General features: G+C 41.0%; 1 protein-coding gene across 1 annotated transcript in view; it reads left to right on the top strand.

Moving 5' to 3' along the window:
• The window catches only part of ATP8A2 (ATPase phospholipid transporting 8A2), a 457609-nt gene extending 440503 nt beyond the window's left edge, over positions 1 to 17106 (top strand). Inside the window, exons 29-30 of the mRNA XM_033950263.1 lie at positions 9233 to 9324; positions 16370 to 17106. Coding sequence (XP_033806154.1) covers positions 9233 to 9324; positions 16370 to 16467 — 190 coding nt within the window. The 3' untranslated portion in view covers positions 16468 to 17106. The remainder of the gene's footprint in view (positions 1 to 9232; positions 9325 to 16369) is intronic.
• The last annotated feature ends 312 nt before the right edge of the window (positions 17107 to 17418 follow it).

Genomic DNA, 17418 nt, shown 5'->3' with positions numbered 1-17418 from the left:
GATATACCTTTTATAGAGGGGAATGATAGTTTCAGTTTTTGGGAGGGTCTGATGGAGTGTGGTTTTGAGAAATTCCAAAAGAGTGGGATAACGGGAGGAAGGATGCCATGTAGGATCTTGAAGGCTAAGCAGGCACATTTAAAGAGGACTCTGGAGTATACTGGGAGCCAGTGAAGCTTGGAGAAGAGTGGGGAGACAGGACACAGATCATTCAAGTCTACATGGAACTGGTCTTAGTTCTTCAATTTATACCATTCATATTTTAAAATTGGAGATCCTCTATGTCCATCCCATGCTTTTTTTAATTCCGTCACCCTTTTCCTCTCCACCACCTCCCTTGAGAGGACATTCCAGGCATCAACCATCCGTGACAAGAAATTTACTAGTATTATTCCTAAGTCTACCACCCTGCAACCTCAATTTATGCCCTCTAGTTTTACCAATTACCCTTCTCTGGAAAAGATTTGTTTCTATATTAATACCTTTCATGTATTTAAAAATCTGTATCATATTACCCCTGTCCCTCCTCTCTTTTAGTGTCAGGGCCGGTGTTAAGTGAGGGCAAACAGGGCAACTGCCGTGGGCCCCTTAGCTCCAGGGGGCCCTGAGGTCCGGACATCTCTTCCCCCTTCGCGGTCTGCCTCCCTCCCTTCCCCTCACATCATGATTTTCCAGAATCAAATGTTTCCTTTTCAGAGGAACCTGAACACAGCAGACATTTACGCAAGCTGCTGGTGGCTGCCCTGAAGTTTTCCCTTGGATGCGATCTGCCTCCTCTGACACAACTTCCTATTAGCAATGCTGGGCGCATTGCTGCTGAGGGAAAGCTTCGGGGCAGCCACCGGCAACTTGTGAAAATGTCTGCCACGTCAGGGCCCCTCTGAAATAAAAGTTTGATTCTAAAAGTCCACAAAGGGGAGGGGAAGGGAGGAAAGAGATGTCCGGACCATGGAGCCCTCTGGAGCTATTTTTAGTTATCCCAGGGGATGGGGGGAGGGAAATGCAGACCTGAGGTGGCAGAGGGGCAGGACTAGAAAAACAATGAAATGAGGGGGGGAGAGAGAGAGTTGGTGGGCAGTGGGATGGAGGTAGGGATTTTTTTTACAGGGGCTTACACAGCTCTCCAGTTTGGGGGTAGGGGTAGACTGTGTATTGGGAGTAACGCATACCTCCTCTCTCCTTCACTCCCCCTCTCCTGGTGGTCATGCATTGTTTTCTCTCTCCCACTTTCTATAATCTGGTGTATCTCTCCTTTCCATCTTCCCTATGTTCCTACTCCATACCCCACATGCTGCCATTTGTGGGTCGCCACATGCCAGGGGGCTGCACGTTTGTTCGGGGGGGGGCAGTTTTTTGACATGTCTGCCTGTTTTTTATTCTTTTTTTTTTTAATGGGCCAGATATTTTGCTTGTGTAATACATGGAAAATATCTATGCCATGGGAAAAAATGAATAAAAACAAACAGGTAGACCTGTCAAAAACCAGCAGAACTGTCGGTAACACAAGTTACTGACAGGCCTACAGCAGTCGAGTTTTAGGATCGTAAAACCTGATGCAAAATAGCCAAGTAAATTTTAGTGAATCAGTTGCTTGCCTATTTTGCATGGGGTTTTACTCATTTGCATTGGTTGGATCGGATCAGAAAATGGGGAAAAACACACGGTGGGCAATTTAGTGAATTGGGTGGGTAGCAGTGATCGTTGCTAAACCTGTGAAAACAGGTTTAGCAATGATTGCTGACTTTAGTGAATCGGAGCCCAAGTGCTTTAAATCTTCATTAATGCTAATTAAGGTTAATTGGCAGTGAAGCTCATCTTTTTTTAATTAGTCAAGCAAAAGAGCCAGCAGGACTTTATGGACAACTTTGAATTATTCTGTTTGCTCTTCATTTTAATTTGTAAGGGCATGTTTGTTGTCCAGACTAAGAAACTCTTTGCTTTTATTTAGGGGAGAGGGAACAATGAAAACCTTTCTCTTTAATCTAATTTGAAACTTAGGCCCTAATGCTCTAAGCCTACCGTGTATTTAACGATCAATGCAAAACCAGATCTAACCATTTAGCATTGAAGTATTTCAGCTACTGATGGCCAAAATAGCTAATCATGGTCTTTTCAGTGGTTTGTAGCAGACTCCGATAATTGTATGTAAATGGATTGCAACAAGCTCATCAGTATTAAAATGAACACTCTGACCGATGCCCAGATGATACAAAAAATGAAGCGGCAGCCTTTAACAATCCAAAATTAGCAAAAGGTCTGGAGGTGCTAGTAGTGATGAAACGCGTGTGTTAGACACATATACTGACAGGTTTGGGCTGCTGATTGCATGTGGAAATTCATAAAAATACTTTTTATGGGATTGAGGACCATATAATACAGTAAATGTATATGTGAAGAACGCGTCTCATGCGTATCCATTAAAAGCGTATATATCTTGTGTTTTCACATTTGAATGGTTTGTAAGTTTGTCGCCCCCTCCCTACTTACAATGTGCACCAATAATGCACTATAAAAAGACACGCCTATGATTTTTTTTTATATAGCTGTTTATTGACGGTGGTAAGGAGAGCACATACATGAATCCAGTACAATAAAGTGAAATCACACAGCAGTAATACTGATAGCTCAAGAATGTATAAATATCAAAAACAGATGTCACCATAGAATAAGCAGGCAGCCACAGAGCATAAAATTAGTGATGCGGCACTCTTCATGCGCCACATTTTCCTTTAATACAAACCCAATTAGACATGCTAGCCCCCATACAAGGCACGTCTATGATTGACGCCCATGCATACCTTCAATGAAGCTATTCTGCATATGTGTCAGTCGCTTTCTCCTATGACTGATTGGATGAGATTATGGCGGACTTCCATGAAACTCATTTGCTTGCAAAGTTATTTGAACATCAATCGCCATTTTCAAATCAGACAATTTACCGGCATCAGAGCAACACACAGGATTTTAATGGTGATTTTAGAGCATCAGGGCCTTAGTCACTACTACCACATGAGAATATCTAAAAGCTGCTTGAAGGAAGAGTGATTCTATGCAAATAAATTGCAATATCCTTTCCTCAAAGGATGGCATTCTGCAAAGCCTTGAATTCATGTCAACCATATCACTACTCTCTGACTATTCCAATGGAATGCTGTTATCACTTGCAAATGTGATATTTGCAAAAATTTGCCTCCATAGTCATGATTTTGGTTTCATCTAAAAATGACCATGTTTTCGGTGGAAGCCGGAAATTGGTGCTGTGTCCCATTTTTCTCCCTCCCTCTCCCCCTTGAACAGAGGTTGTCCCTTCTCCCAGCTCCCCACCCCCAAGAGTGCTTCTCTTTCCCACCCATAGGCCTCCGTGGCAGTCTATGGGTGTAGTTGGGGCAGGAGCGATCCCCAATTACTCCTTGCCATTTTGATTCTGCTCTCAAAATGGCTGCCCTGACTATACCACACCACAAGGGTTAAAAGATAGTCCAAGAGGGGGCTACTCTTTTTGTATTTTTTTTTGTACTGCAGTTACAAGTAATGCAGTTATTATGATCTTTCACAATAATTTATATGGTAAATAGAGTGCTCCGAATAAATGCTTTTAATACAAAAGTTTAGCTGGAATTTAAGTCTGTAAATTTGGGATGATAAGTTACTTAGTAATTAGCCTCTCTGTAGAGTTATGACATTAGTTATCACTCGAAGTGTGGTGGAAAGTCAGCCACTGTAAAAGTCCTGTGGCTTTTAGTTTCAGTTTTCATTAGCTACACAGTCCGTGTGTGGAGACATTTTGCTTGGAGGTAAAATACCGTCTTTCATTATTTAAATTATTATATTCTAGCTTGAAAACTGTGGGCTTAACAGGGGATGCAGACTTCAAGTTCTGACAATCCCCAGCAGCCCTCACTGGTTCACATTCACACAACCAACCTTGAGTTTTCAGTTTTGGCTTCAGCCAAAACCAGGTGATGGAATTCGGCTGCAGTTTCGGTTTCAACTGAAAGCTTTCAGACAGCTTCAGCTAGGGTTACAATATGGCTCCAGAAAAAAGAGGATGGATTAAGACATCTGGGTTTTACTTCCATTGAAAGCAATGGAAGTAAAACCTGAATGTCTCAATCCGTCCTCCTTTTTTCTGGAGCCATATGTTAACCCAAGCTTAAGCAGCAGTTTTGATTTCAACCAACACTGAAAAAAACAGTTTTGGTTGGCCTCTACTACAAAGTGCTCAGGGTAGAAAATTTTTATACAGAAAGACACAACAAGAGGGCATGTGCCATTCATTGGAATTTCTGTTAACATTATAACATCACTGAATCAGAAAAGCATTGGGATCATGACCCTAAGAGAACTGTAGAAAATGCTTTCCTAAACAATAAAAAGCTAGCTACATAAAATCAGATAAAGTATCTATAGTGTCAGAATAACATTAATCATAAAGGTGTCAGTTCTAAGTGATTACTCTGTGAATCCTGTGTAGAGAAAGAAGATCCTGAAGTACCAAGAAATTTGTATTTGTATTTATTTATTTATACCCCGCCTTTCCCAAGGCGGGTCACAATAGAATACATACACAAACAGATTCACATACAGTACAAAAAATTGAACATGAATAAAACATAAGTTATAATGTAAAGCCTCCTAAAATTACTGAGGCTACCAGCATCAAAAACTATAAATCAAGTCCCATATTTCATCTTACAGAAGAGGTGTTTCTTCAACATTTTCTTAACTACTCAAACATGTTTGCTGTTGTAAATATCCCGGAAGCTTATTCCACTCCCGAGGACCCACACACGAAAATATGCTAACTCTAGACACAGCTAGCCACTGTCGGAATATATAGGTCATCGTGAGTCACCAAGTGCAACATGCGCTGTAGTTCATATGGCAGAATGCTATTCATCAAATGTTTTGGTGCCTTATTGTGTATACAAAGATGCACCATGACCAGTAATTTATAAAGGATTAAAATTTCTAATTTTACCCAATACAAAGCATTCTGTCACATGATCACTCTTTCTTAATCAAAACAGAGTTCGAACAATCGCGTTCTGGGTTGCCTGCAGCGCACTCAGTGCTGATGCAGATATACCCAGAAGCACCAAATTGCAGTAGTCTAAGCATGATAATACCAAACTCTGCAAGACAGTCCTAAACATAGAGGCAGACAAATATAGGTGCAAACTGTTCAATAGACGCAATTTTAAAAATACCACTGCACATACATGCCCGCTGAACATCAGACAAGAATCTAGTAAAACCCCTAAGTATTTTACCTCCATGGATATTGCAACAGTAGTGCCTAATAGGTCAATTTTATCAGGAAGAGCATTTCCCAATGAACGAACAAAGCATATAACCTTCATTTTCTGAACACTCAATTTCAATCTGTTACAATTCATCCAACCTAATCTCTGTCATCACCCTTTGCAGTCTGAAACCAAAAAATATGACAGAAAGGGGTGATGGTTTAGCGTTAATATTTGAAAACAGTCATCCACTAGTAGAATTACCTATTACTATGCTTCCATATAAAGAACTCCTGCTAGCTAAACGTAAGGGCTCCTTTTACAAAGCCGCGCTAGGGCCTTAATGCGCGGAATAACATGCGCTAGATTGCCACACGCGCTAGCCGCCACCACGTCCTTTTGAGCAGGCGGTAGATTTCCGGCTAGCGCGCACTAATCCGGTGCCTGCGATAAAACCGCTAGCGCGGCTTTATAAAAGGACCCCTTAGTTGAAAAACTATTCATTACTTGCTGATTATATACTGCCGGCGAAACTTATCACTCAAAGAGTGGAATAAAATCTGCTTAACCATTGCCCAATTTTCATTAAGATATCCCAATCTGATTATCATGGGCAATTTTAATATTCACTTTGTTAATCTAGGACATCTGCAAACATTTCAACTTTAATCAACTTCTCCGACAAAATGAAAAGGCTGGAAAATCACTGGACTAAGTGTATAGTCCTTGACGGAGACTGCCCCAACTTTGTTGGTTGGGCTGAGAACTTTTAAGCAGCCCCATGTAGGAGGCAGCTGAATTTTAGCTGTGTTGTATACAATGGTGTAGTGAGGGAGGTTGGTGCTCAGGGTGATGGTGCCTGCATCACCGCACCACGGGGATTCTTCTCCACCACTTGAGCACTCCCCACCCCTATGTACCTCTTGAAATGTTTGCCGGCACGAGTAGCATCTTCCACTTACTGCTTGCACCGGCCTCAACTTCCTTCTGGCATCGCTTCCTGGTCCCACGACCAGGAGGTGACATAAGAAGGGAGCTGAGGCTGGCGCAAGCAGCAAGTAGACATTTCAAGATGTACGTGGGGGTTGGAGAGGAGATAAGGCATCGGACACAGGCACCTCTAAGAAGACAGCAGCCTGGGTGATCCAACCCCCCCTCCACTATGCCACTGATCGTATAATCCTTTTTATTATTCTTTTTATATCTATCCACTTTATACAGGTCTTACAGAAAAGATGGAATAAAAGTGTCAAATAATACTATATTTTAACATAATACAACAGCAGTGAATGCTAAGTCTGTTTTTTCTAGTAAGTATATGTATTCTATTGTACAGGTAGTTTTATTATCCATAATAATATAATTTAGTCTTTTTATTAAAAAAAACCCAACAACTTCTTATTAAATTAGAAAAACACTAAATTATATTGTTATGGATAATAAAGCTACCTGTACAATGAAGTAGACATAGGAAGTATATGTAGATGCAGGATTATATTTATGCATATTTATCCCATAATTTAATTATATGTATATATGTATTCCAACCAGAAGCCACACACACACACTGCCCACACAGAAACTGCAAGTTGCATGAGAACATGTCAAAGGAAAGGCTCTGGGACAAGCAGCTGGTGACCTTTAGCATAAAGATAAATTTGAAAGTAGATGTGGTAGGGGTAAAGTTTGAGAGAAAGGGAGAGATGCTGGATGACAGGCAAGAAGTGGGGGGAGGATGTAGAACATGGAGAAGAGGTACTGGTCTGCGAGTTAAGAGGGAGGATTGACTTGGTAGGTTTAGCAGCATGGGGTCCTTATCAGTGGACAGCCCTGGGCTTTTGCTGGGCTCTATAGCTGCACCCCTGATTCCTACTCTGCCATATTTGTGCAACATAACACACATAAAGTGTATTGATTATCCTGACCTGCTATCACTGCTCTGTACTGGCACTGCAAGCTTGTTCAAATCTTGTGGGCCAACACTTGCTGTGTGCTGATTTTATGTATCTGTGGGAGTGTGTGGCGCAGTGGTTAAAGCTACAGCCTCAGCACCTTGGGGTTGTGGGTTCAAACCCACGCTGCTCCTTGTGACCCTGGGCAAGTCACTTAATCCCCCCATTGCCCCAGGTACATTAGATTGTTAGCCCGCCAGGACAGAGAGGAAAAACTGCTTGAATAGGAAGCTGTGGAACCACGGGGTGGGAGGGGATGTGCACAGATGGATCAAGCACTGGTTGTCGGGTAGACTGCAGAGGGTCGGAGTGAAGGGCCAATATTCTGACTGGCGGGGAGTCACAAGCAGTGTGCCACAGGGATCGGTGCTGGGGCCGTTACTCTTCAACATATTTATCAATGACCTGGAAAAGGAGGCAAAGTGCGAGGTTATAAAATTTGCAGACAATACCAAACTGTGCGACAGAGTTAGGTCCAGGGAGGAGTGTGAGGACCTGCAAAGGGACCTGGACAAGCTGGAAGACTGGGCAAACAAATGGCAAATGTTCTTATGTTCTTATGATGCATCACTGAAGCCATCTGCACAGTGCGCAGCAGCCTTGAAAAAAGCCAACAGGATGCTGGGCATCATAAAGAGGGGCATAACAACCAGGACGCGGGAAGTCATCATGCCATTGTATCGAGCGATGGTGCGTCCACATCTGGAATACTGCGTTCAGTATTGGTCGCCGCACCTCAAGAAGGACATGGCGGTACTTGAGAGAGTCCAAAGGAGAGCAACGAAACTGGTAAAAGGGCTGGAACACTGCCCATACGCCGAGAGGTTGGATAGGCTGGGGCTCTTCTCTCTGGAAAAAAGGAGGCTCAGGGGAGATATGATAGAGACCTTCAAGATCATGAGGGGCATAGAGAGGGTGGATAGGGACAGATTCTTCAGACTGAAGGGGACAACAAGTACGAGGGGGCATTCGGAGAAACTGAAGGGAGATAGGTTCAAAACAAATGCAAGGAAGTTTTTTTTCACCCAAAGGGTCGTGGACACTTGGAATGCGCTACCGGAGGAAGTGATCAGGCAGAGTACGGTACAGGGATTCAAACAGGGATTGGACGGATTCCTGAGGGATAAAGGGATCGTGGAATACTGAGGGAGGAGCTGGGATGTAACACAAGTATAGAAAGCTAACCAGGTAATAAGTATAGAAACCCAACCAGGTCGTGCATGTGCAAGACCGGAGGGTTAGGACTTCGATGGGAAGATAGGACTTCAATGAGAAACCAAGGTGGCAAGGGAGCCTCTTCTGGTGATTCAGACAGGTCGTGACCTGTTTGGGCCGCCGCGGGAGCTGCCGGGCAGGATGGACCTATGGTCTGACCCGGCGGAGGCACTGCTTATGTTCTTAATAAATTCATGTAAACCGTTCTGAGCTCCCTTGGGAGAACGATATAGAAAAATAAATAAAATAAAAATTAGCACACAGGAGGTGCCATCATTTTTTGATGCTGACACAGAACAATGGCAGAGACAAGCTCCAGTGGCTTCTTCTGCTTTCTTCCTGGGTTTTGTATGGCCATGCACATATGCATCCCAGCTCAAACACTGCCATGATCACTTTTGAGTTAGCATATGGTCTAGCAGTCACGTTAAGTTTGTTAATCTGTGTAATTACAGAGTTCAGAAATGTATAATCTGCTAGCTTTAAAAAAAGTTGTTTCATTGAATAATAGACTACAGTAGATTATGGGTATTATTGTAATACAGGACCTCGCTTTTCCTTTGCTGCTTGGAACTTGTGAAGGTTTTGCTCTCCTTTTCCCTATTAGCTTAAATTTTTCACAGACAGCCTTGTAAGGAAGGAGCAATGTAAAATCCTTGTGGTTGCGCCTGTTGTAATTAGATACACAAGTTGTTTAAATCCCATGTTTCATTTTTAACATTTAGCAGCTGTTTCTCTTTAGTGCATGGTGATTTTTAGTAAGTTATCTTCAAAACATCCTGACATCCACTAAGCTGGATATACTTGGCTTCTTTGCAGCTTGAATGAACGTGATCACTTGTTAAAGAGACTTGGCAGAAAAACTCCTCCACACCACATCCGAACTTATTCTGTCCAGCAAAGCGTAACATGTAAGTACCTAGCTATGCAATGTTACAAGGCAGGATGTGATTCTAAAGAATCTGCACAGACAAAGGGTGGCTGTTCATGTATTGTTAAGCAAACTAAACTGGTAAGAGGACTGAGCTGCTAAGTAAAGGACACAATTATGGAAGCTAAATCAGTATGTCTGGCCCTAAGCTACTAAAAGCGAACGGGGTTAATTCCCTGGGTTTCTGGAGACATGGATGAAATGGTGTCTGGCCCTAAGCTAGTAAAAGTGAATGGAGTTAATTCCCTAGGTTTCTGGAGACATGGGAAGATGATCATATCTTTTCTTTGGCTCTTGCTCACTTTTAAGTAAGCACAAGAGGAGACTGATGGCAGAAAGAGAAAGTCATCAGTCAAATTTAGGATAAACCATTAATGGAAATTATGAAGTATAAACATGAAAAGCAGTTGTGTTGAGATCAAATATAGAATTATCAATGCACTACATAAAAACTGTTATGTGAAGTGTTGCTCTGGGAACAAACAAAATGAACTTTTAAATTGTTTACTTACAATGAAAAATAAGTGATGTAACCATATTTTATGATACCTAGGACTTTATTGTAGAAGGGTTTTGGGGCATCTACAAGTGTGAATAACATTTACCGATGTAAAAAGCAAAGTTTGCAATGTCTCTGTTCACACATGTAGATGCTGGGGGACACATAGAGCTCCATAGAGTGGAGGAGGTGGCTTAGTAGTTAGAGCTGCTACCTCAGCACCCTGAGGTTGTGAGTTTGATCCCAGCCTGCTCCTTGTGACTCTGAGTAAGTCACTTAACACTCCATTGCCCCAGGTACCACAGTTAGATTGTGAACCTTCCGGGACTGATAGGGAAAATATTTAAAAGTACCTGATTATTATTCAACGAATTGTAAACTGCTTTGGGTGAATCTCTTCATGAAAAAGTGGTTAATAAATCTAAAATAATAAATAAATATTCAGCTAGACTTATCCAGCTAGAAGTGGTTGTCTGAGCAGTGCCAGCGCGGTCCAGGGACGGAATGTGGTTGAAGTTGGGAGCTATCAGTTAGCAGCAGTATTCAGTCCAGTAACTCTTGGACAGCCAAAAGACTGTCTTAATTATATCCACATGTCACCGATCTGAATATCACTGATACCAGATAAGTGCTAGCAGCCTATCATAACCAGGAATTCAGTGTCAGTATCCTATGGTATGGCACTGAATATTTGAGAAGGTCCCAGAAAGCAACATTGCCATTACAAAATGGAAAATAAATACACATAGGGCTCCTTTTACAAAGGCGCCCTAGCGGTTTAACGCACGTAATAGCGTGCGCTAAACCGCCGGCCGCGCTAACTGCTACCGCCTCCTCTTGAGTAGTTTTTTGGCCAGCGCAGGGGTTAGCGCTTGATTAAAAATCGTGTGCGCTAAACCCGCTAGCACGGCTTTGTAAAAGGAGCCCATAGTATTTTGAATTGTCCAAATCATGTGTAGCACACCCACCCTTAAAATCTATGTGGTCAATATTCAGCCTTAGCAGTTGACAAGTTATTAAATTCTAGCCGCCATAGGCCTTTTTACTCAGATTTTTATTTTTTATTCACATTAGTATTTATAAATGTTCCAAGGCAGGTGTGTCAGATACCTGCTTTTTGGACCTGAGAACTTCCATCAGTGATCGAGGGGCAATTGTGCTTACCCTCTGTAGTATGTAGCACTACTTGAAAATTTCAGAAAGTTATTTTATGGTTTTTTGTATTTATATAGTGCTCTTTTGATTCAAACAGTGCGGTGTATATCAATTAAAAGAGGAAAGGAACACCAAATAATCACAATACAAGGATAAGAAGAAAAAGAAAGAGAAAAGAAAAAAATAATTAATTAATTTTTGAAAAAATATTTTTTTAAAAATCATTTAGTTGCTGTATTGAGAGGTGTCTAATTGAAAATTAAATCTAAATCGTAAAAGAAATTAAAAACATACTTAAACTAAAAAAAAAAACAAAGAGGGAAATGCCAATCCAAATAAGTACGTTTTTAGCTTGGATTTAAATGTAATATAAGTAAGTTCACTATGAAGTTCATTAGAAAGTGAGTTTCACAAGAAAGGTACTGATGCAAAAAATGCATGGTTAACTTATCCTCTTGAAGATTACATTTTCTGAAATCTGGTACATAAATGTCTAGATGGTGACAAATAAAGTATATATTGCCATATCAGCACTTACACAGTGTCTTACAAGGTGTAAAGCCAGAGAGATGCTACTTTATTTCTTTTTGGATATTGTGAAATTGATTCTTCCAATGTAGGTATACACACAACCAAAAACAAAACAATATTTGTCTCATGTTCATTTTAAATGAATTTTTCCTAATATTAGGGTATTTTTTCATGTTTGTTTCAACTATTTGTTCTTTATGTTTACACTAGATGTGCACTAAAACTTTTTTAAGCTTACAGATCAGTTGTGTATGTGTTAATTCTTATATCTGTGTACAAGTGATTTGTGTACACTTTACATTTTTAAGTGATGAAATGAACTGAGTGCATACCCCTACATGGAATGTGCTAGCACTTACAAATGTGTTTGCCAGCATCTTTGCACCTATTTTATAGAAGGTTCTGCATTCAGTACAACCTTTTGTAAAATACTCTGGGAGCTGGATATCCCTACGAGGAGGGGGTTTCTTTTTCATTTAAAAAAAAAAAATTGTACTGCTCTCACTGTGGGGTTCCAAACTGACCAGTTTAAAACCCTGCAGTGAGAGCAGTAAAAAAATTTTTGCTTGAAGTGCTGACGTTTGAAACTTTGACCACAGTGATTTTTTTCCCGCTGGTTACTCATCTCATCAGCGAAGTGCTTTAGAAGCCCACTAATCGGGTCTCCTGAAGCAGACAATGAAACGGGGGCCATGTTGGGACCCTCTACCATCTAAGATAAGTTACATCATTCAACTTTTCTAGTGGTCAGTTTAAAATAGTTGTGACAAATTGGATCATACTTGAATTTTTTGAATAACCCAACAATTAGATTTTTGAAATTTGAGACACGTTATTGTGCACAGCTATTTCATTGACAAAGCCAAATCCATGCAATGATTGAACAACAAGCTCTTAAATAAGGGGGCAAGCAAACCCCCTAATAGAGTTTTGCACATCTTTGAGCATATGGAAGCATTGTCATCCTCTGAGTATCTTATATGTCATGCTTTTGAGTAGTAGGAGAAATGCTGTATAAAGTGTTATTTTTTGGTATACTGTAGTTTACTGTTTCTCATCTCCTTCATTCCAAATATTTGCCCTGTTCCATTTTGTTCATTTAGTATACAGTACTCCCCCGATATTCGCAGGGGTACGTTCCAGGAACCCCAGCGAATATCGAAAAACCATGAATACGGTTTTTCGTCTGGGGAGGCAGGAGAGAGCAGCTGGAGCACTGGCGAGTGAAGGAAATCACTCGGAGTATGCTCCAACCGCCTCTTCCTGTACTAAAGTCGGGCCTCACCAATCAGTATCTTGCACACATTGCCTCACTTCTCACCCCTCCCAGTCAGCAGCCTTCATGATCAAGCAGTCCAGCAGCCCCCTCATTCCCGATCGCCGCAGTCTGGACATCTCTTCCCCTCTCTTCCCCTCACTTTCCCTGGCGATTTTCAGTTTTCTCTCTCTTATCTGCATGAGCCTTTTCACAAGTCGCATACGAGCTGCCCTGAAACTTTTCCTCTGATGCAAGCTGCCCAAGCAGAAACAGGAAGTTGCATGAGAGGAGAAGCTTCAGGGCTGCCGTGCACACAACTTGTGAAAAGGCTCGGGCCGCTCAGAGAGAGAAAACTGAAAATCGCCAGCGAAGGTGAGGGGAAAGGAGGGAGGGAGATGCCCTGACAAGAGGAACAAATGCCTGGACTGCGGCAAAAGGGAGGGGGTTGTTGGACCGTGCAAAGGCCACTGAAGGGAAGTGGATAGAGAGGGAGGGGAGAGAGGAACAGATGCTGAAGGGAAATGGGGAGGAGAGAGTGGGGAGCAGATGCTGCATGGAAGTGGGTAGGAGAGAGAGAACATAAGAATAGCCCCATTGGGTCAGACCAATGGTCCATCAAGCCCAGTAGCCCGTTGTCATGATGGCCAATCCAGGTCACCAGTACCTGGCTAAAACCCAAAGAGTAGCAACATTCCATGCTACTGATCCAGGGTAAGCAGAGGCTTCCCCCATCTTAATAACAAACTATGGACTTTTCCTCCAGGAATCTGTCCAAACTTTTCTTAAACCCAGCTAAGCTATCCGCTTTTACCACAACCTCTGGCAACACGTTCCAGAGCTTAACTATTCTCTAAGTGAAAAAATATTTCCTCCTATTGGTTTTAAAAGTATTTCCCTACAATTTCATCGAGAGTCCCCTAGTCTTTGTAATTTTTGACAGAGTGAAAAATCAATCCACTTGTACCCGTTCTACTCTACTCAGGATTTTGTAGACTTCAATCATATCTCCCCTCAGCCTTCTCTTTTCCAAGCTGAAGAGCCCTAACCTTTTTAGTCTTTCCTCATACAAGAGGAGTTCCATCTCCTTTATCATCTTGGTCACTCTTCTTTGAACCTTTTTTAGCGCCGCTATATCTTTCTTGAGATAAGGAGACCAGAACTGAACGCAATACTCCAAGTGAGGTCGCACCATGGAGAGAAATAGAGGCATTATAATATCCTTAGTCATGTTAACCATTCCTTTTTTTAATAATTCCTAGCATCTTGTTTGCTTTTTAGGCCACCGCATATTGGGCAAAAGGTTTCATCGTATTATCTACATTGTTTCTTGGGCACTAACCCCCAAGGTGGACCCTAGCATCCAGTAACTGATTTGGGTTATTCTTCCCAATATACATCACTTTGCATTTCTCCACAATAAATTTCATCTGCCACTTGGACCCAAGGCTACTTCCAGGCGAAACCACGCCCAGCCTTAGGCAAACATAAGCATCCCCAGGCACCTCCCTGCACCTGCAATAGATGCCTATAGCGTAGGCCTGCCTTGGGGGGAGGGTGTTTAGAAAACGTGCATCCCAATTGGCTGGTTAGACAGCGGTAGGACGCCTACCGCTGCCTGCAATTGGGACGCCGTTTATAGAATTTGCCCCTAATTCTATAAGTACAGTGTGACTTTTCCTAGTTAAATAGACAGGCCTTTTAACATTTACCACATGCAAGCAAAGTGATATTTTTTTTCTTCAAACACACATGGTGTTAACTTTTGAAAAACCCAAACTGTAGCAACCTACAAAGAAATGTTGAAGAAGATAATCTCCAGCAACTGCAACACACTAATAAAGGTGATTTTTCTTGAGAAAAAAGCAGCAGAAAAGGTAGTTTACATGACCTTCATTTAACATGTAAACATACAAGTGGTTGAAATAAGACAGCATTCTGATTTCCTAACAGTACAATGTCAAAGTTGACAAATAAAACAGAGTTCAACATTAAACTACTGTAGGTGGCCTCAAATGTCTGTGAACTATGAAGTCCCATATCTGATCTAGTTGTGACCTTGGAATTTCCTCTTTATAGGACATGAAGGCATTAGGTCTTTAAACATATTTCCCTCAACAGAAATAATGAATAGTGTGTGATGGTTCACAGCTACCTCTACCAGATCTTAATCTCAGTTCACTTAAAAATTACTGCTAAAAATGTTCTAACTGAACTTCACATTAATTACAACATTCACAAGGCCATTCAAAGTATTACTTGGTTTTATAGTCATACTTGAAAAAGGTTTTACGGAAACAATTTCCAAACTGTGTTTCTGGACAAAGTAAACAGGTATTTAAACTGATGAACTTTGCACAAGCTTTCAAAGCAACAGTGCATGCAGACATTTGTACCCGCTTTTTTGTGCAGGCACTTTTTTAAATAGAAAATAATGCATATTGATTTGAAAATGTGGTATAAACATTGGACTAGATATTCAAAAGGACTTCTGTATAGTGGTTGCAAGGAGTATTATGAATAGATCTGCCCTTTTGAACCTAGTGGCAGAAGGGGCAAAATCAACTGGATAAAATTCTAGACACCAGAGATACCTGGGAGAAGCTGCTCTGATCAGGTGGGTAGGGAGGGATTTAGGGATCATCGGGTTCGGGGGAGCGCCAATGGCAAGAGGGAGTTGGCATCCCTCCTGCCATTTGTGGGTCGCAGGGGGGGCTGCGTTTTTTTTGACAGATCTGCCTTTTATTAACTTTTATTATGGGACAGTTATTTTGCGTGTGTAAACTGGTTTTGCGATCGTCGGGACAGGATCAGAAGCTTTAGTAAATCTAGCCCTTAGTGTCTAAATGCTGTGTGTAACATGCAACCACAAAGAAGGCATGCCCACGAGTGGGTCAGAGATGTATCATGCAGTTGCACATGTAAGTTACAGAACACTTATCACTTCTGTGCCCAACTGCCAACTTTAGATGCCAGCATTTATACCAACCTTTAATATGGTGTAACTAAAATTAGGTGTGCACATGCTAATTTACACAATTTCATGTGTAATTGCTGTTACAGAATTGGCATTTGGCACCCATAGTTCTGGTACTTATTTTGGTGCCAATTTATACTCCTTAATCCTTTGTCTAAAGCCTTGGCCTAAAGAAACATTTTTTAATATCATCTGAGCCTTTGAGCTGGTGTAAAACTTTCTGGGGAATTTTTTTTCCCATAAACGTGTATTCCCTTTGTAACAAGGGAAATATACAGGTACATTTTTTCCCCGCTCACAGCACACCCAAACTATTCCCCCTTGAATTTTCTGCTTGGTGTACTGCTACTTACAAGTGAAGATATTGCTAAAATATCCCCTATACCAGGGGTCTCAAAGTCTCTCCTTGAGGGCCGCAATCCAGTCGGGTTTTCAGGATTTCCCCAATGAATATGCATATTCATTGGGGAAATCCTGAAAACCTGACCAGATTGTGGAGGGACTTTGAGATCCCTGCCCTATACTGTTTGGGTTACATTTAGTTATTTGTAAAGCATATTCTTGTTTTCAGATGATTCCATCTGTTTTTTTCTTCATTGCTATTGTAGATGGATATGCCTTCTCTCAAGAAGAACATGGAGTTGTTTCTCAGTCTGAAATTGTTCGATCCTATGACACCACCAAACAGAGAGCTGAGACAGAATAACACAACTCCTCTTCCTGGATGGTGCTTGGAGATATCAAGCTTGGGACAGTACACCCAATATTAACACATGTTGACTAAGATTGACAGTGGCAGTCAAAACATTGGAAAACTCATTTTTGTGGCCTTAGCCAACACAACTGATGTTGTATATATTCCTTTGAAGAAAAAAGTTTCCAGTGTGTGGAAATCATGGTTTCAGTTCAGTTTCAAGTGTTTAGCTTCATGTTTGTTTACTTTCTTACCATGCAATGGGCTTTACTGTATGAAGTGTGGTGGTATCTGAAGAAATCTATTTTGGTGTAATTGAAATTGGGAGACTTATATTTTATTTGGCTAGTTGCAGATTCTGTTCATCTGGCTACATGTCTGTTGAATTCTATATTTATGTTTCATTGATTTGATTTTGGTTTGGTTTATGTGGCTTTTACAGAAGCTCATATAGCTTTAAGGATATGAAAAATAAAATTTAACTAGATCATAAATAATTATTCAGCAGCATATGACAGGTAAATATAAAAAGGAAAGTAATATAATTCTTTATCCTTCAAGAATGTATCTTCAAATATATAGGCAAATTCTATTTAATATTAGATGCCAAATTATGTTCTTTAATTATATTAAGTAAATGTTGGTTTGTAACCTGTGCTTATCAAAGTTTCTGAATTATTATGCAACCTAATAGTCTTACTTTAAAAAACTAGACTGCTGTCAAGAGATGCATAGAGCATGGAATGGGGGAAAAAGGAGCAGATGTTGGCTAGAAACAAAAATAAAGTATAAGGCTTAACTAAGAGGTACCAGGAGCTCACATGTAAAAAGAATTCCATTTATGGGAGCCAAAATATTAAGAAAATCCCCATAGCAAAGTACCCTGATGTATTTATCTTAGGGTGACCAGGTTATCCATTCCAGAAAGAAGACTTTTTTGTCCAGTCCTGCTTTTTTTTTTTT

The sequence above is a fragment of the Geotrypetes seraphini genome, chromosome 6 (assembly GCF_902459505.1).
Source record: "Geotrypetes seraphini chromosome 6, aGeoSer1.1, whole genome shotgun sequence".
NCBI classification, from domain to species: Eukaryota; Metazoa; Chordata; class Amphibia; order Gymnophiona; family Dermophiidae; genus Geotrypetes; species Geotrypetes seraphini.
Note: the sequence above shows the minus strand (reverse complement) of the source record. Positions and strands in the feature narration are given on the sequence as shown.